Raw genomic sequence first — 20,907 nt, forward strand, 5'->3', positions numbered from 1 at the left:
TCGCTGAGGTTGGTCATCACAGCAATCACATGGTATTGTTTACAGTGTTGACACCTCCTCTTCCCCCTACAGAAGGGGAGAGAATGGAGTACTTGTGAGTGGCAACAGAATGAATGGGTCAGCAACTGCAGATTCATGTGTTCTGTTTCAGTGACACAGGGATTGTTTTTTAACCCTTCCATGCCCCCCCCCCCCCCCAAGCATGAACACTAACCCCTTCATCTCTATCCTGCCACTGTATGCGACCAATGGATTAACCTCGTCACCTCTCCCTCCTTTATATATTATTGCTACATTGGTAAAGAAAGGGGATGGGTGGCACTCAGGATGACATAAAAAAAATTGTATTCCTTTATTGAAAAGACACGTACAATGCTGGAAAAACATCCTATGCATTTTGGACGTTAGTCCATAGTCATGGCATCCAGAACGCATAAGCTATTTTTAAAATGTTGTACATGTCTTTTTAATAAAGGATTACCATTGTTTGTCACCCTGCCGACCATCCCTTTCTTTACTCTGGTATGTTGGAGGTGTCGGCTGCCTTGAGGTCTGAGCTTCGGTCAATGCTCTTATGTGGGAACTTTACACCTGTTTTTCCATTATCTTTACATTAATTTACAGTATCTAGAGCACCATTCGCAAGCTGCTTGTTTATTACCCTTAATACCAGCATGTTTCTTTATTTCCAGAAAGTTATGGGGAAAAAAATGTGATCACCTTGTCTACTTATCAAAAAGCAGTCATTTTGGGGGATTTGGTACTGTCAGAAACCATGAAATCCGGCCGAGACAGAAGTACAGTTAAATCACACTTGTTTAATAATTAAAATAAACAAACGTAGTCAAAGCATAGCCAAAGTTCAGTAACCAGAACGGATAGTCAGCCAAGCCAGAAGTCAGGGATCAATGTAGTGGAACAGAAAGCAGGATCTGGAGCCAGAAGGGATGTCAGCAAAGCAAGTCTTGAACAGGATCACAGGGGATACTGGTAGTTTCTGTGATGTTGACCAAGGTGAAGGCAGAGCTACTCTGGACTGGACGGCTTAAGTAGGCAGGACTAACAAGCGGAGATAGGAGCTGGCTGTTAGCCAACAGCTGAGCGGCCAGCTCAGAGAAGGAAGGGCTGAGCCCAGTCCTGACAAGTACTATCCTGCCATATTTTTTTTAATTATTTTTAGCAGAAAATTAGAGTAACTGATTTTTTTTTTTTCCAAAGGTTTGGTCTTTCTTTCCTTTTTTTTATAGTAAAAAATTAAAACCCAGCAGTTATCAAATACCACCAGAAGAAAGCTCTTTTGGGTACAGTGTTGCATGATGGACTAATTGTTGGTCAAACTAACACAGCATTGAAAACTCAAAAATTGCTTGGTAATGTAGGGGTATTTCTTGGCTGTTACTCAAGTTAAGGAAAAATATGAACACTTGGGTCATGCAAGTATTCATATGTATGCAGACTCCAAAGCCCCTTACACACATGCTGAATGTTGAGAGACATTGGCTGGCTCAATAAAAACCGACCAACATTCGGCCCATGTTTATGTCATCAGGTCCGACAGAAGCCCCTGTCAGTCGTGCATGCTGACTGACACCCGATCGGCACTTTCAGCCAATGGCCGAGAGCGCTCACTGGAGTGTTCTGGCTCACTAGAGTGTCCCCCCCCCCCCCCCCCCGTCAGAACACAACAGTTCAGCAAGGGAAATCGCTGTACTAACATCAGATCGTTAGTACAGTGACTCCGACCAGAGCTGTCCGTTTTGGTTAAACGAAAAAAAAAAACTATTAAGTGTGTATCAGGCATAACATTAATGAACTTCTTGTCTAAATGGACAATCTGTGATCTCTCATTGTGTCTGGCAATACCCAGATATGATCTGCTATGTGGACAGTTTTATACTTTGACTGTCCCTATTCTCTTTCTATCCTGCATTTCAGGCACCACAGCCCACGTAGGTATAAGCTTATATGGAGTGGATAATAAAAGTGGACACAGACATCTGGATGGTGAAAATACCTTCCACCGAAACAGCGTGGATATCTTCCAGATAGCCACTGAGAAGAGCCTGGGAAATGTGTGGAAAATCCGCCTATGGCACGATAACAAAGGTAAAAATTCAATCACATATAAAATATTTAGTATTTGTAAAATTAAACCTCACCATTAAACAAATGTGTGTTCATCTACCTTCCTCCATCTACCCCATGTACCTCTGAATTTTTTAGGGAACTGACACTCCAGAAAGTGTTGGTTGCCTAGGTCAGCTCCCTCCTCGCGCATCATAGCCCTCTTATCTTCTGGGAGTGTTGAATTACTGTCTGTGCTGGCTCAGCTACTCCTCCCCCTGCTCCTGCTGCTGTCAGTTACAGTCAGTGAGGGCGTCTATGGACACACACAGCGTGGCTCAGGATCAAACCAGCACAAATGCCCCCATAGCAAGTAGCTTGCTATGGGGGCATTCGGAAGGAGGAAGGAGCCAAGAGCATTAGCAGAGGACCCCATAAGAGGAGGATTGGGGCTGCTCTGTGTAAAACTATTGTGCAGAGCAGGTAAGTAAAACATGTGGTTATTAAATACAAATATATGTTTACAATCACTTTAATAAATTCACTTAAATAAATTAAATGCAAGTATTGCTGTAGCATATATTGGGCTTGTAGACACTGTTCTACTTCAAAAGTCACTTTATACATTACCAGATCTCCTTATACCCAGTCTGTCCACACTTTGGGGTCTATGTCCAGAGTATAGTCACCTGCTGACTTTGCACCATCAACAGCCAGCTTAACTCCTTAGTAAGACACAGAAGCTGAATCCAACACAATTTTACTTCAGTTAATTGAAGTACAGTTCATGTTTTTCCAGTCCTTTGAAGTGTAAGAAGACAATAACTTTCCTAAGCCCTTTCTCTCAGCGGTACTAACACTGACTGACAGAACATAGAAGAAACAGGACATGTTTAGCTAGGACTAAACTAACCAGCATTAAACAAGAGGGGCGTACAGAGGGAGATACCAAATCAAATATGTAAACACAACCTGGCTGAGCCCTCAGGGCCTGTTATTTCTTGGCCTTGGGTGGGGGAGAGACTTGGTTTTACTTGGTTTTATCTTTCTTCCTGGGCTTCTTTCTTTACCTTTTTTCCCTCCTCCCTCTGCCATTTCCCATTCCTCCCTTATCCTCTCCAATACCCTATATCAGTGATGGCGAACCTTGGCACCCCAGATGTTTTGGAACTAGATTTCCCATGATGCTTATGCACTCTGCAGAGTAGTGATGCATCATGGGAAATGTAGTTTCAAAATATTTGGGGTGCCAAGGTTCGCCATCACTGCCCTATATGAAGCTGGGTGATATATCCCTTGCATTTAAGGTAGTTACCCAGCCATTATATTTTATCCATTTGGTTGCTGGCCCTGTCTGGGTCACTTTGGCCTCCGGGACCTCTCTGGCAACCCCGCTCTTTTTATTTACGTTTTTCCTATTGAACGTAGTTGCATTCTTATGCTGCACTTCTTCTCTAAGCCTTGGAGACTCCCACCTGCCACCTCTTTCTGAGACTTTCATGTTCTCTTTTTGTCAGTGCGCTAAAAATTATATATGTGTATATAAATATATAACATCAGATACCAACACATAAAGATGTGTAACATATGTGACAAAAAACAGTGAAAATTAGATGGTCCAATAAAGTCCAAAGAAATGAAGAGTGAATGGAAATCCTGATTGCACAGACACCACCAACACGTGATCCACCACCACACAAATACCGCGCTTACCAGAAGGCAAGCTTCATAAAGCCTGTATGATGAATGAACAGCCAGGTCTCAACCCAACAGCGTCACCTCTCCATAGCCAATTGCCAATGATAAGCCAGGAAATGCGACAGGTATAGGAGCACACATCAATCACAGGCTCATAAATATGGAAAGAAGCCAATCGCAGTGTGAATCCATATAAGTAAATTTATTAGAAAATGAAAATTGCACTTACACGCAATAGGTAGAAACAAGCATCCATAAAAATGCACCGGCCGGCTACCATACACCCGTTCACAAACGAGTCAAGATGACGTCAGCGCATCAACCTCCCAACACACGTTTCGTCTATAATTGACGTAGTCTGGGGAACTCACAGTAATAGCGCTGTATTTTTTCTATTTTTATCTATTTGTCGGTAGTTGCTTGATTTGCAGATTGACATTTTCTGGGTGCTTATTGATGCGCTGCAGACCACTGATTTTGCAAGTCTGTCTATTCATGACCTTGTTATGCACTATTTTTGCACATGTTGGAAAATTATACTTTTTGTTAATTAAAGGAATTTAAAAAAAAAGGCCCAAAACCTGCTATATATGTCAGCATACTACGGAACAATATTAACCTTACGAGGTTCAATACAACAAATAAAAAATACATGCAAGTAGGACAGAACAGACGCAACAAGGATTAGTTATTTCTACACTGACCTGTGAACAAACATCATCTGTTCATAAGCATGGATACAGACTGCTGGAATAAGCAACATTCAGTCCATACATAATGTTATGCAAGCTAAATAGGTAGCTCTAAACCCAATCACTAAATTCTGATATAAGCTTTAACATGTTAATGACATTTCAAAAGTCATTTGAGTAATCTTTAATTTGCCTGGTGACCTTGCCTTGAGGATCCTTAGTGAAGCACTATAAATGACAACACTCCGTCCCACATTCCCATTTGCACACTGCGTTGTCACCCTGTCACACAGACTTCAGATGGAGATTACTTGTGGCCATTTGAACACCCATTGCACAGGCATGATCCACTGTTGTGACCATCGCCTCTCCCTGAAAAATGCTAGCAGCCATTGCTGGAGTGCATGTAGACAGATGGTGGCTGCAGGACATCAGTGGCACTGAGGGTGTAAAGGATGAAAAAAGGGGAAAACAAGTATACTATTAAAAAAAAACAACAAAGAAAAAAAACTTTTTATGATGCATAGTGCTTGAGCAAACTAGATGCCATTGACTTAGTTTATGTCTACCTTAATTATGTTTATAATCATTTTATGTCATGTTCATGGTGTGATAGAGTTGTGATGCTGATATTTCTGTGTTGGTCTCAGGGCTCAGTCCATCTTGGTATGTGCAACACGTTATCATCCGAGACCTGCAAAGCAGCAAAAGCTACTTCTTTTTAGTCAATGATTGGTTGTCTGTAGGTCAGGAGGACAGTGGCCGGCGGGTGGAGAAGGAAATCTTTGCTGCCAGTGAGTTTATTTTATATGACCGTTAGTTGGCTTGTGTTACATTTTCTGGATACACACTGACAGGATGTTTGTATTTCAGGTGAGACGGAGCTGAAGAGGTTCTCTCGAATTTTTGTGGCAGAACTGCAGAGAGGCATTTCGGAGAAACACGTCTGGCTGTCTATGTGGGACCGGCCGCCACGTAGCCGCTTCACCCGGGTTCAGAGAGCCACCTGCTGTGCAGTTCTGATCTTCCTCTTCCTGTGTGCCAACACGGTGTGGTATGGCGTTGTGGGAGATCGGAATCATGGGTGGGTGTACCTCCCTTTTCCTTAGACTACATAAATTGATTTTAATGTATTAGTCTTGTTTTTAGGATTTTTTTTTTTCTATTGTTGGGTGCTTTCTTGGCCATTTATAGGAAACCTGTCACATGGCAAATATGGGGGCTGTCATGGCCAACTTGCTGAAAATGCTGCTTGCCTGGCTATGTTGACACCATGGTTTTAATACCTTTAGAGTCACCAACCTTTAAAAGTTAGACATCATCTGCCTACTAGTTCTGGATCAGGACACCAAGCATTGGAGTAAAATGGTGATCATGGCAGCCAGACAACTAGTATCTTCTCTTCATAGAGGTTAGCGGTAGTAGCCTTTATGTTTCTCCCTGGCTACCAAAAGTGGTTGTAATCCTCTGTAATTAAAAATGAACAAAGCACATCCCTTGGTATATACTTGCCTCGATCCAAAGCACCTAAGGTTAGTTCTGCCTGCTCTGCCTTCTCTCTGCCATCTGCCTGAGTGACTTCTGACTGGCTATGCCGACATCAGATTCCCATGAGATGTCCCCCCCCCCCCCCACCATTCCCACCAGCACACAGCAGGTGTTTGACAGCCTCAGATTCCGTTCAGGTCTCAGATTGCACTCAGTTCTGTTGGAGCTCAGAAAACAGCCTTTGATCGGTGTACTTTGAAGGCTGTATAGGAGAAGTGGCTGCAGATAAATAAGTACAACTTATGTAGAAGGATTTGTTTAATCTCGGTGTATCACCTAAGGCATTTCACTTCAGTGGGTATATGTTAGGATTTACAACCACTTTAAGAGAAAAATCTACCTTTGCTTACACCCCTGTGACAGCATGGATCGGCCCAGAGCTGTCACATGCTCTTCCATATCCAGAAGTAGTGGGTATTTGCTTTTAGTCCTTCTGCAGAAGTAAGCATCTTCTGTAATGGGAAGGGGATTAAAGTGGTTCTATAGGCAGAAGATTATTTTTTTATCCTAAAGCGGTAGTAAACTTAAAAAAAAAAAAATATTTCTCCCTGCAAGGTAAAGGCACGATGCGCTAGTACGCATCGCATACTAGCACATTATGAAAGACTTACCTTAAAACAAAGCCCTCCAACATTGCGCTGTCACCGCTGCAGAGGCTTCCATCTTCACCCGGTCTTCCTTCTGGGTTTGCGGGCTGCAGCCTCTTGAATGGCTGAGCTGCGATGACGTCACTCCCGTGCATGCACGTAGGAGTCACGGCCGTGGCACGGACCTCTGAAGGAACCACTCCACAGAGCAGGTAAGGATAACATGTTTATTTTTTTTTTTATTGCCTTTAGAATCACATTAAAGCAGATCTGTTGCTTTGCCATGTAAGGGAAGATCACAGGTTTGCCTTAAAGGGAACCAGTCACAGTTGGGCTCACAAAAGAATCTGGATATTTTCATTACATACTATTATAAGTTTTGTTATATTATCTTATTGCAATGGGTGACTCTTTATTGGTTGTAATACAAGGTAATCCCTTTCCTTTTCTTGTAGTACTAAGTAAAGACCTAGTTTTTCCCTCTTACAGGGATGGTGCGGTGTCTCAGGTGGTTCCCCTCAGTGTGGACTCAGTGGCTGTAGGATTGGTGACAAGTGTCTTAGTCTATCCCATTTACCTGCTCATCCTCTTTCTATTCAGGCGTGCTCGCAGCAAGGTGAGTTGACTGGTGTCTACTAGTAGACATTTAATTGTGTCCCTCTTATATATTGCAGCATGGTCTATACTGTGTACTTTCTTCCCACAGACCTGTGTCAGGCCGTCCCTCACATACTTCGATCAGAACTCCTTGGAAATAGATAACTACCTGGACAATATGTTGATGGAGAGTTCTTTTATGACATATACAGGGATACATGGAGAGGTGAGAATGTCACATCATTCATAGATAGTTCTCAAAACATGTGTACATGTGATAAAGCAATTCAATAAAGCCGGTATGACTTTGGCATAGAATTTCAGATTAGACACAGCAGGCCACAACCAAACGTGTGACAGTGCCTAGGCACCCTCCGTCCTTATAGCCCTATAGGAGCCTAGCAGGAGTTTCATAGGCACACTGTGCCCACTCCTGATTATGATTTCTGGATAATGTTAATGTTGTCACCAAGGCACAGGCTCTAGAAACAGAAAGCTATTCCAAAAAGATACTACAATGGATGAAAAAGTGGACCTGGTTGAAAGAACTGCAAAAAAATCTCTACTGTGTGCGCTACATCATTCACAACTGACTAGTATCACATGGATGGTCAGATTGCCTGAATCTATGTCCCCATTAATATCACGTGATGCTGTTGCGGACATCAGTGTAAATATTTCCAAAATTGTAAAGTTTTTCTGATGTGGTGATGAAATCTCTTTCCTCATCTTCATAGGGATTTTCTGACCAGACCAAAACAGAAATAATTGTGGATGACACAAAGGGGTGAGTTCCTGGACTTGTATTTATCTGTGGTTCTTGTATCTCCGTTGGTCTTCAGAGTTCATTGCTTCTTTGTTGTCATTTATTTAAAGAAGAAGTAAACTTCTATCTCTAAAGTTTACCTATAAGTAAGCCTATAATATGGCTTGCCTATAGGTAGTGTAAATATCTCCTAAACCTGTTCCATTTAGGAGATATTTACTGTATTTGCAGCCAGTGACATCACTGGCGTAATGCGCTCTGAAGGAACGGCCATGCGTGCTGTTTCTTCAGAGCCCTTTGTCATGACCTCATCATGGCTCCGGCCAGAATCAGAGCCAAAGTCCGCGAACCCAGAAGCAAGACGGGTGAAGATTGAAGCGGCCTCCAGCGATGACATCGCTGGAAGGCTTAGTTTTCAGGTAAGTTTCACATAATGTGCCAGTATGCGATGCATACTAGTACATTATGCCTTTACCTTGCAGGAAAGGAAAGGGAAAAAAAATGTCCAGCAGTTTACAACCAATTTAACCCCTTAAAGTCAGTGCCTGCTGGCCCTTTAAGGGCTTTAGAATGCTGGGATGCGTGGCTTATGGTCATATGACCGCTATGATTGGCTCTCACAGCAGTCGCATGATCGAAAAGCTCCCAATTGCAAGCAGAAAATGGGAGCTTTCCGTTAAGGGAAAGAAAGGCAACCCATGGAGGTTGTACATCTATGATGTCCTGCTGCAATGAATAGAGTGGCAACCTCAGCCTGGACTTCCAACCAGTCCCCAATGCATTTCACTCCATCCCCCAGAGCTTAGCCATGGGGATAGGGAACTCATGCATATGGGGAGTAATATTCCCCATACACATTAGTTCCCTATCCCTATAGGGGATAGATCTGCGACTTCCAGGGGTTACTTTTCTTCCTTTAAATCTTTGCAGGAGCCAGGATGGGCTGCATCCCCTGTCAGCACTCTAGCAGCAGCTGCGGATGCACTGTCTACATTCCCCCCTACCTATCGAGCCTGAGCGGCCCACACACTTTTCCCAGGTCACAGGGAGCTTTCAGTTAGCCGCTCTTGCCACAGCTCTATCAGCGCTATTGCACACAAATATACGGGTACTCTGCGCCAAGGTCCGGCCGTTGAGAGACCGCATATTTGCATGCACTCAGAGCAAAGAGGTTAACTATGTCAAAAGGTCCCCTGGATTTCATAATCTTTTGCTGCATATATTAATAGATTTGTAGTTTTTTTCCCCAATTATGATAATATAGCTCCCAACTGTCCCTCATTTGGATGGAATGTCCTCCTTATGGTGCCAAATTCCTCTGTTCCTCTTTCCTCCTCAGTTCTTCCTCTTTTTGGTTTGATGTATTGACCTCCTATAAAAAAGTTTTATGATTTACCAAAAGGTGTCAAACTACCTTAAACGTTTTATTAAACTTCACATTTGTTATTTTAAAAATCCCAATATGAAGAAAACTAGTGGTAAAAAAAAATAAATAAACTGTTAGCACAAAAATTTACATTCTTTGTGCTAACAGGAGTTCTTTCATATCTCAGAAAGTTGGAAGGTATGGTTAACTTGTATGTCTTTATCTGTGCAGTTTCATTCAGTGGAGTGCCAATGATGGTATGCTCAGCTGGCCAGACCTACTAAGTGACCCGACCATCATGGGAAACAGCATCCAGAAACTGGAGAAACACCGCAGTAGTCAACACCTTGGGTTAGATGGCAGCTACCATCCCAGTGAGGAGGACAATGTGGTGCTAGGCCTTCCCCCATCCATGCCACGCCATTTCTTAGCATCAGGTGAGCTTACAAGGATGGAAGTGATAACATGAAATGAGCAAGTTTGAGTAGACAACATACTCAGAAAAGAATGTCGTTTTTGGTCTTAAATATATAAGTGTGGCGCCAACTCAATAAATTACTAATAAGCAAGCAACAAAACAACAAAAGCAATATTCACATGATCAATAAATCAATCAGGTCCATAATTATAATCCAATCAGTGAAATAACAATTCAAATTCATAGAAGTACAAAAAGTGCATGTGCAAAAAAAACAAGTTAAATCCTTGATTCCAATAATCAAAAGTGCATTAATCATAGTGATTATAGATGTGTAGCAATCAAGTGCAGGGAAAATATATAAATTCTTATAATGTGTATACACAATTGCTTCCATCATCCATAATCCACCAATAGTGTGCCCCAGCCTCTCACCTCAAATAAAGACCCAAACGGGTCTAGTAGCATTTCAAGTAATTGTGATCTTTTATGGTGGTTCCCACTCCACTCTTCTTTTTAGAGCAAGCACTAGGCAAAGGTGTAAGCAGTGGTTGGGGATAAGTATAAAGCAGTGCTCTCCCGCTGTGCAAAATACTTCCTCCTTAGTCTCCTCCACTCGCCTCCATTCAAGAATTTGTATGCATGTGATTCCAACTTCCAATCAGAATTGACATCTTTCTGGATATAAATCACATAGATGAGTTTAATTCACATTTACTTGCATTCGGTTCTCGTCACTGTTTCGACACAATTCAAATTGTTGCTGTAAAAGCGTTTGGTGCCTCATGATTGGTCTTGACCTATCGCATAGGTCCTAGGAAGGCGTCCAAAGTCCTGAAGTCCTATGTAAACACTGTCAAGTCAATTTAGTTTAGAGCTTGCACAGGATTTTCTTCCCTCTGTCTTGCTAAACACTCCTACTCCCTCACACCAGCTCCGCCTGAGGTGAATAGACGGCTCCATGCCACAGCGCGCATGTGATTTATATCCAGAAAGATGGAAATTCTGCTTTAAAGTTGGAATCACATGCATACAGATTCTTGAATGGAGGAGAGTGGAGGACATATTTTGCACAGCGGGAGAACACTGCTTTATACTTATCCCCAACCACTGCTTACACCTTTGCCTGGTGCCTGTAAGGAGATGAGTGGAGCAGGAACCGCTATAAAAGATCACAATTACCAGAAGCGCTACTAGACCCGTTGGGGTCTTTATTTGAGATGGGAGGCTGGGGCACTGTATTGATGGATTACGGATAGTGGAAGCAATTGTGAATACGCATTATAAGAATTTATATATTTTCCCTGCACTTGACTGCTACACACCTGCTATCATCAAATTTATGATTATTAATTTTTTGATTGCACATGCACTTTTGATTATTGGAATCAAGGATTTTGCTTGCACATGCACTTTTTGCACTTCTATGAATTTGGATTGTAATTTCACGTATTGGATTATAATTATGGACCTGATTGATTTATTGATTATGTGAACATTGCTTGCTTATTAGCATTTATTGTGTTAGCGCCACATTTAAATATTTAATACAATATTTAATTTGTGGGGACACATCGAATAATATTGGCTGCCACTTCTTGAGCTTTGGGATATTTTTGCTTTGTGCATTCGTTTTTCACTTTTTGCTTCATTTGGTCTGAAATTCGGTCAGTTTTGGATTTGTTAGCAATATTGGTATCCGGTTGTTCAGAGATTGTTCAATGACAAGGACTCATGAAATGTAAAAGGTCAATGTAAAGCTTGGAACGTAAAAGGAACTTGTGCAGGCTTAAAGATGGAAGCAAACACAGGGTTCAGGGCTCCCTATTTGCTCCTTCAGGACAATGTTCAGGCCTAGTAACTGGCAGTTCAGGAACCCAGTACTGCATCATGGGGGGAATGGAAGACAGTCACATGCTCCCCATGCCTGGAAATACTAGCTATTTCTTTTAGCTCCAGTGGGAGTTGAAGGGAAAGAAGAATCTACATTTGGGACTGGGTAATTAAAGGAGAAGTATGGCCAAAGCTGTGAACCAAATTCAGCAGTCACCAAGCCAGTCTAGGCTCTGCAGGGATCCTGACAATAATGTCCGGATCCACTCAGTTGTATCAGGCAACAGTCTGCTCAGCCTCTCAACGCACCACTGAGAGCCTGAGCCAGCCGCTCCTGCCCCCTCCTCATCCTGGCACTCCAGTGAGCGCTGAAGGGGCAGAACACAGAATGGTGACTGACAGTCGCCACTCTGTGTTCAGAGCCGACTTGAGAACTGAGTGATCAGTGGTCTTTGATCGCTCAGTTCTTGGTTTAGAGCTGGCGAGGGACAGCTGCAGCTCTAGGCAGCAAGGTGAATATGAATGTTTGCTTTGTTTTTTTTTAGCATCCTGTAGTTCTTTTTTAAAGCTTGGTTGACCTCTCTATTTATAACTGTAATTCAATCAGGCTGCATATACAGTAAGATACAGTTAGGTCCATATATATTTGGACACAGGCACAATTTTCATACTTTAGGCTCTGTTTGCCCACTTCCTGGAGAGTGTCCTTCACTTGTCTGGATGTTGTCAATGGGTTTTTCTTTACCATAGAGAGGATCCTGCAATCATCCACCACTGTTGTCTTCCATGGACATCCAGGCCTTTTTATGTTGCTGAGCTTACCAGTTCGTTCATCTTTCCCCAGAATGTACCAAACTGTTGATTTGGCCACTCCTAATTTTGCTGCTATTTCTCTGATGGATTTGTTTAATTTTTGAAGCCTTACAATGGCCTGTTTCACTTGCATGGACAGCTCCTTTGAACCCATGATGTAAGTTCACAGCACAAATGCAAATACCACACTTAGAATCAACTCCAGACTTTTTACTTGCTTAATTGATGAAGAAATAATGAAGGCGCAGCCCACACCTGGCCATGAAACAGCTTTTGATTCAATTGTCCAATTACTTTTGGTCCCTTGAAAAAGGGGGATGGCTATTCCTAAGAGCTTTAATTTCTAAACCCTTCCTATTATTTGGATGTACATACCCTCAAATAAACTTGAGAGTGTGCACTTTCAGACCATATGCATTATATAACTATAGCTTGAATATGTTTTGTTAAATACCTGAAAAAAAAAAATTGTGTCCAAATATATAGGGACCTAACTGTATACACTATTTTTTCCTTTTTAAGTTCCTAAAAGCTGCAACAAGGATTGAAATATCTTGGAGATATGGTCGGACACACCCCTACACACTGCTCCAATCGATAGCACTTTAGCTCTGTAAACAGTGCCATTATTTGGAGCCATGTTAGGAGACCCGAACCACTGCTTGTGTGTGAAACCAGTGGTCCAACTTTCCATGTTGCTACCTTAAAGTGGAGTTCCACCCAAAAGTGGAACTTCTGCTCATTTGTCTCTCCCCCCCGGTGCCACATTTGGCACCTTTCGGGCAGAGTGGATACCTGTGTCTATGACAGATATCCTGTCCCCACTTATGGGAGTCCAGGCCGCAGCGAATTACGTCGGTGGCTCTGCTCTCTCCTATTCCCTCCTCCTTCCCCTACTGGCGGGCCAGTTAGAGAGCACAGCGGTGGCTCCCGCATGCGCAGTAGGGACCCGACGTGAAGCCGTAATGCTACACGGCCGGGTTCCCTTACTGGCAATGCCAGTGGTAGCACCCGACAACTGATGGAAACATCAGCTGCTATGCCGCCATCAGACTCCATGACAGGTAAGTTTCCTATTATTAAAAGTCAGCAGCTGCAGTGTGTGTAGCTGCTGGCTTTTAATTTTTGTAGGGGTGGGTGGACCTCCTCTTTAACATGATATTTTAATCCTTAAAAAAAAACATGGAAACAACAGATGCTTAGTATATTAGAAACTGCTAAATCTTAACCAGTTATTTATTGTATTTTGTAAAGATGGAGCCAGCAGCATGTCTCTCCCCCCAGACCTGCGGAGGATTTCCCGTACAGAGACAGATCTTTTGTCAGACCTGTGAGTACATTTGTGGGGCCATACAGCTTATTACATTTCAATATACTGTGTTTTATTTTCTGATGGCTATGGCCCTGTAAGGCCCTTTATGGTTTAAGCTGCCATACCTTTATTCATTTAAAATGCAATGTTTTTTGTCTACAAAGAGCAACAAATATTTAAGACTACATCTACAGTACACCCCTCACATTTTTCTAAATATTGTATTATATCTTTTCATGTAACAACACTGAAGAAATTACACTTTGCTACAATATAAAGTAGTGAGTGTACAGCATGTATAACAGTGTAAATTTGCTGTCCCCTCAAAATAACTCAACACACAACCATTAATGTCTAAATCGCTGGCAACAAAAGTGAGTACACCTCTTAGTGAAAATGTCCAAATTGGGCACAGTTAGCCATTTTCCCTCCCCTGTGTCGTGTGACTCATTAGTGTTACAAGGGCTCAGATGTGTTCAGTGGCGTACCTATGGCAGGAGGGGGGGGTAGGCCGCCTCGGGTGTCACACATTGGGGGGGTGTCAGGCCAGCTATCAGGGACAGGACAAGGCAGGGGGGTGCTCTGTAGCTGCGGCTGGGTCTCTATATTCCTGCGTGTCAGCAGCGATGCTCCTCTGTTATTCATCTCACAGTCAAGCTCTTTACTGCCACCTCTGGCTGCTTCCTGCATGTGCACCCCTTGTGGATTGCTGCTCCACTCGCATCTTACAGAGACATGTAGTGGCATCCCCCGGGACTGTGACATCATAAGGGACGGGGTCACCAGGTGACATCACCCGGTGACCCTGCCCCTCATGCCTATATAAGTCGCCGCGCAACGCGTCCCTGCCATTGTGGCCGGAGAGAACGTCGTGTCAACATCAGAAGAATGCGGCGGCGACAGCGACAGAAGACCGGGCCAACGCTAGTAAAAGAGCTGGAAGAAGATAGCGGAGGCCCGGCAGAAGAACCAAAGAGTGGGACAAGACCCCCGAAGTTGGAAGAAGACCCCCGGACGACGGCGAAGAAGAAAGCCGGGCTCCTCCGCTAGCAGAAGATAGCGGAAGGAGCCCGGCAAGAAGACACCCAAAGTCAGAAGAAGATACCCGGAGCTGACTAATAAACTACTTTAAAAACCTGTGTTGTGTTTTTTTTATTGACACTTTTTCCCCCAGTGAATGGGTAGGGGTACATCGTACCCCATATTCACATAGGGTGGGGGGCCGGGATCTGGGGGCCCCCTTATTAAAGGGGGCTCCCGGATTCCGATAAGGCCCCCTGCCCGCAGACCCTGACAACCAACGGCCAAGGTTGTCGGGAAGAGGTCCTTGTCCTCATCAACATGGGGACAAAGTGCTTTGGGGTTGGGGGTCCGCAGGACAAGGTACTTTGGGGTGGGAAGGCCGCAAAGTACCCACCCCCCCATATTGAGGGCACTTGGCCTTGCTCGTCGCCACCCCCTTTCCTGACCAGCTGGGCTGTGTGCTTGGATAAGGGTCTGGTATGGACTTTGGGGGGACCCCCACGCCGTTTTTTCAGCATAGGGGTTCCCCTTTAAATCCATACCATGCGATGGGGCTCTCTCATCCCCAACCCCTTTCCTGAGCAGCCGGGCTGCATGCTCGGACAAGGGTCTGGTATGGACTTTGGAGGGACCCCCACACCGTTTTTTCGACGTAGGGGTTCCCCTTTAAATCCATACCATGCGACGGGGCTCGCGAGGTGTCAATCTCGCCGATGGAGGCAGCGACATTGATTTCCTTCGCTAGTCCCGTCTACCTGGAGTCACGTTCAAAATGAACGGACTTACTCTGTGTGTGGGTAAGTCCATTCATTTGGAAAGTCCGGCGGACCTCTGCCAAAAGTCCTGTGGTTTGTCCACCGGAAAAAAGTCTGTTCGTGTGTGGGCAGGTCCGCTCGTTCTGAAAGTCCAGCGGGTTGTCCGCCGGACAGTCTGATCGTGTGTACGCGGCATTAGTGTTTCAGGGCTGAGCAATGTTGGTAATAAACATAGTGCTTTTTTTTTTTATGACAGCTCCAATTGGGCTTCTTTAACACTGGGGAGACCCACTGACAGCTTAAAGAGCCGAGCCTTAAAATATCGGTTTCAGGTATCGGTGCATTTGTATGAGTACCAATACTTGTGCAAATACTCAGTATCGGTACCGATACTAGTATCAGTGCAACCCTAGTTAAAACCACTCTCTGTGTTTTTTTGTCCATGTTGCATTGGGAAGGTTATCCTTCACTTCCTATCTCGAAACACAAGAAGAAGTGAGCGGAAATAAAGAGGAAATCCTCTCCTAGGCAGAAGTCATTGAACAGGTGTCCACATTAAAAGATTTCACCTACACTATATTACTAAATGTATTGGGACACCTGCCTTTACACGCAAATGAACTTTAATGGCATCCCAGTCTTAGTCCGTAGGGTTCAATATTGAGTTGGCCCACCCTTTGTGGCTATAACAGCTTCAACTCTTCTGGGAAGACTGTTCACAAGGTTTAGGAGTGTGTCTATGGGAATGTTTGACCATTCTTCCAGAATCGCATTTGTGAGGTCAGGCACTGATGTGGACGTGAAGGCCTCACTTGCAGTTTCCGCTCTAATTCATCCCAAAGGTGTTCTATAGAGGTTAAGGTCAGGACCCTGTGCAGGCCAGTCAAGTTCCTCCACTCAAAACTCACTCATCCATGACTATATGGTGGACCTTGCTTTGTGCACTGGTGCACAGTCATGTTGGAACAGGAAGAGGCCATCCCCAAACAGTTTTCACAAAGTTGGGAGCATGAAATTATCCAAAAAGTCTTGGTATGCTGGTGCCTTAAGAGTTCCCTTCACTGGAACTAATGGACCAAGCCCAACCCTGAGAAAGAACCCCACAGCACAATCCCCCCTCCACCAAATGATTTGGACCATTGCACAAAGAAAAGTCCATAATATAGGCATGGATGAGGGAGTTTGCCCTACACAGAGTCCTTACCTCAACCCAATAGAACACCCTTGGGATCAATTAGTGCAGAGATTGCGAGCTAGACCTTCTCGTCCAACATGACTGCCTGACCTCACAAATGTGCTTTTGGTAGAATGGTCAAACACTCCCATAGACTCCTAAACCTTGTGGACAGCCTTCCCAGAAGAGTTGAAGCTGTTATAGCTGTAAAGGGTAGGGCCAACTCAATATTGAACAATACGGACTAAGGATGCCATTAAAGTTCATGTGCGTATAAAGGCAGGTGTCCCAATACTTTTGGTAATATAGTGTATGTTCTTGTCCAGTGACAACATAAAAATGTTGGGTTTTCTCTCTTTTTCTTGGGGATAATGGTTAAATCTCCTCAGCAGGGACCCAGCAGTAAAAAAACAGACAAGGAAGGGTGTCCAATCCCTTCCCTATTCTATAAAAAAATAAAATAAATTAAGTTTAGTTTCCAATACACTTTATAGAGGACATTTCATGGCAAATGGAAGGTCTGTTTAATGTGAATCCATCCCTTCCAAAAGAACTCATTTGAGCTTCAGACTCAGGAATGGGTAACATCATTGGGCATCCTGGCAGAGCTGGCAGCTTTGAACCCATTACGAATGCACTGTTAAAATGCACTCCTGCAATGGGCTTATGTGAGATTTTGAGCTCCTCGCTTTCCCAGGAGGAACAGTGACATCACCCAAAGGTATCGGAGGCGGGGATAAAGGATTTTATCATTTGTTTTATTTGCAGAGCAATTTGTTTACAAATAGGAGCTGGAGACAGTGGCGGCTGGTACTTAATGTTTGGGGTGGTGCAAACAAATCGAAAAATTCAGAAAAATACTGGAAAAATTGCAAATGGTGCCATCAATTGCAGCCACTGTGCCCATCAATTGCAGCCACTGTGCCCATCAATTGCAGCCACTGTGCCCATCAATTGCAGCCACTGTGCCCATCAATTGCAGCCACTGTGCCCATCAATTGCAGCCACTGTGCCCATCAATTGCAGCCACTGTGCCCATCAATTGCAGCCACTGTGCCCCATCAAATGCAGCCACTGTGCCCCATCAAATGCAGCCACTGTGCCCCATCAATTGCAGCCACTGTGCCCCATCAAATGCCCCATCAAATGCAGCCATGCGCCCTTAATGGATGATCGGACTTGTCCTGACCCCCCACCCCCCTCTCTCTCATCAAAGTTCTTTTCAACTTTCCCTTATGGCACTTGTCCGCTATCGGTCTCGTGCCTGTATTTGTGATGTTTTATATCTATACAATAATGTTTTCCTTTTATTTTTATTTTCAACTGATTGGTCGGTTTACAGGGTGATGATTTGCAATCACTTTAACACTGCTGATTACTTTGACAGGTCAAACCCTTTTGCGGATAAAACAGAAACCATAATGCTGGATAAATTAAACGAAAAAGGCCAAACTATAACTGGACCTCCCAGAGAAGTCAAATCCATCAAATCAACCAGGACAGGTACTTATGAATTTTAAAGTACAAATTCCTGGTAATGTCAACCATTTCAAGCTAAAAGGGGTTTTCACATGGTTTTAAAGTTGGTTTTGTTGTTCATCACAAATGCAGGCTCTGCTACATAATTGTAGTACTTGACTGCTTCATATCACAGTGTAAGTCTATAGGTCTAATGGCTTACTATCGAGACAGTTGTCAAAGACTAAGTTCACATTTTGGAGCAGGCTATAGCGGGTAAAATAAGTATTGAACACGTCACCGTTTTTCTAGGTAAATATATTTCTAAAGGCTATTGACATGAAATTTTCAACACATGCCAGTAACAATCCATAACTTAATTTCTGAAGGTATTTGTTTTGGTTTCTTTGTATGCATGGGCTGTTACTGACATGTGGTGAAAATTTAATGTCAATAGCACCTTGAAATATATTTACCTAGAAAAATGGTGTTCAATACTTATTTTACCCTCTGTACATGTTACACCCATATTTAGGGTTTAAGATGTAACATTGTCCAGCAGTCCCTCCATCCTCCCCTGCCCATGACAGCAGCAGGGGTCCTTCTCCCCACAACCGCTATCACTTTTCAAAAATTGCATAGCTGTGGGGGGCTCCACCCGCACAGCCATGTTATTTATTTACAGCACTCTGTGAATGAACTACAAGTCCCGTCTTCCACCACGGCAGGCGGCTTGTAGTTCTCAATTAACTTCAAGAGCACTGATGAGTGCCCTTGTAGTTCATTCACAATCCCTGCCGCTTTCAAACTGAAAGCTTGTACAGAGGTATGGGCTGAAAGCTGTAGGGTTTGTTTGCAGGAGCCTGACCTTGCACCCATGGAACACTGATTGGGGGTGCAATGCTTAGCAGGCTCCTTGGGAAAACATATTAAGGGCATTGTTTTCTGCAAAAATATATGCACTTAGTATTTTTCCCCAATGGTGAACTTATCCTTTAAGCAAAGATACCAGATAGGGTTGAGGCAAGTGAAAGGCTCCGGCTAGTGACCAATCTACAACTTGATGCAATAACAAAAAGAGGGCAAAGGATTTAAAAACACAAAACTTGCATATAAAATAACTTTATAGTCAACACTGCAGTAATGACCTAAATGATGTGCTCGTTACAAATACATTATGTGTTGCCATTAATGAAATAAAAAATCTGGGGGCTCAAAGATAAAATTGTGCAGGATAATAGAGCTTTTGTTAAAGGCCCCTTCACACTATTTGTGTGCAATACCAAAGGTTGCTTTGGAGCAGTCAGTTAATTTCCCATGTACCTTTAAAGTTGTTGTAAACCCCACTCATGAAATCTGTCCTAGGCACATATATCTGTAGTGCTTACTTATCTCTCTCCAAAGCTCTGAATGCCATTTCTCTCTGGTGCTCCATTCCTCTGTTATCAGCAGTCACTTCTGACAAGTTCTCTGACACATGAGATACAAATTTGTGTCAGGGAGGGTGCTTAGGGGAGATAAGCAGAGAGTTTGTCTATTCATAAAACAGCTTTGCATGTTCATTTGTTCATCTGCCTAAAAAAAGGTACCTGACCCATTTTTTTTTGCCAAAACAGTGCACCACAATATTATTCTTGTCTATGCATTACTGTGCATTGAAAGGGTCAGATGCGTTGCTTACTGCATTGTCATGTTTTGGGAACCCAATACAAATGAATAGGAGGCCCCCTTCCCTCCCAAATGCATGTGCACTGTATTACCAGTGAACATGGTAACCCACACATGTATAATTGGAGATACAACTTTGGAGTCTGTTTTTATGGTCTTGTTTACGCCAGATGCGGTTTGCATTCCTATACTATCTATGTCTATAGATATGTCTCTGGAATTTAAAAACGGGCTTAAAGTGCAAGTCAATGCTAAAGCTAAAATCCCTGCATCTATAGCCACCAGCATTCTAACACTATCTACCTATCTATCTAGCCCTGTAAAGAAAAAAATTTGTATACATACCTTTTCTGCAGAAGATCCGCTATGATTTCCATCAGTGGAGGCTCTGATCCCAGGCTGAGCTGTCAGCCGTGGCTTTCCTGTGGAGGCAGGTGCAGAGGACACATCCGACAATGGAAGCCCTATAGTAACTCTATGGGTGACGTCACTCCCCATTAATTTCACAGCCGTTGTCAGACTTGTACTCAGCAGAGCTTCCGCCGCTGGAGATCGGGTCGGATTGGCTTCAGAAAAGGTTTCAGTGTTTTTGATTTTGATTACATTATTGAATAAATGTTATTGATATATTATTATTTATAGTTATTTATTGTAATTTATGATTTTGTGATTCAAACTTTATCATACCCGGGATGTCTACTGTAGTTTTACCTTTGGTAAGGAGGTTTACAGCACTGGTTACAATCTTCCATTGTCTTCTTTCTCTTCTACAGTTATCACAGATGCCTTCCAGAGACGTGGAAGTATGTTACCCTCTTGGTGCACCCGTGTAGCTCACGTTATTAGCTGCTTTCTCCTCTTCTGCTGTTTCGGGGTATCTGTGTGGATTGGAGTGGGCTTCACCTCCAGCGTAGGCCTTATGTGGTTAATATCTGTAATATTCAGCTTCCTCTTCTCATTCTTTGTCCTGGAACCTTTGAAGGTGAGATCTGAAGAGTTTTTTTTTTTTCTTTTTAAATAACAAGGTAGATGCTTTTAAAATTCAGCCCTTGCAATTTGGCTTCAGTACTTCTGATCTACAGGCCTGGAACATGCTTACAGTGAATGAGTGTTAGAAAAAAAATGTTAAATTGTT

At 43.3% G+C, this 20,907-nt stretch overlaps 1 protein-coding gene across 1 annotated transcript in view; it reads left to right on the forward strand.

Moving 5' to 3' along the window:
* Positions 1-20,907, forward strand: part of PKD1 (polycystin 1, transient receptor potential channel interacting) — a 243,841-nt gene that overhangs the window by 194,899 nt on the left and 28,035 nt on the right. Inside the window, exons 26-35 of the mRNA XM_077449362.1 lie at positions 1,936-2,106; positions 5,105-5,248; positions 5,328-5,538; positions 7,079-7,205; positions 7,296-7,412; positions 7,924-7,973; positions 9,550-9,755; positions 13,637-13,712; positions 18,034-18,149; positions 20,546-20,754. Coding sequence (XP_077305488.1) covers positions 1,936-2,106; positions 5,105-5,248; positions 5,328-5,538; positions 7,079-7,205; positions 7,296-7,412; positions 7,924-7,973; positions 9,550-9,755; positions 13,637-13,712; positions 18,034-18,149; positions 20,546-20,754 — 1,427 coding nt within the window. The remainder of the gene's footprint in view (positions 1-1,935; positions 2,107-5,104; positions 5,249-5,327; positions 5,539-7,078; positions 7,206-7,295; positions 7,413-7,923; positions 7,974-9,549; positions 9,756-13,636; positions 13,713-18,033; positions 18,150-20,545; positions 20,755-20,907) is intronic.

Source organism: Lithobates pipiens, unplaced genomic scaffold (genome assembly GCF_037356315.1).
Source record: "Lithobates pipiens isolate NorthernLeopardFrog02 unplaced genomic scaffold, aLitPip1_a1.2 Scaffold_22, whole genome shotgun sequence".
Taxonomy (NCBI): Eukaryota; Metazoa; Chordata; class Amphibia; order Anura; family Ranidae; genus Lithobates; species Lithobates pipiens.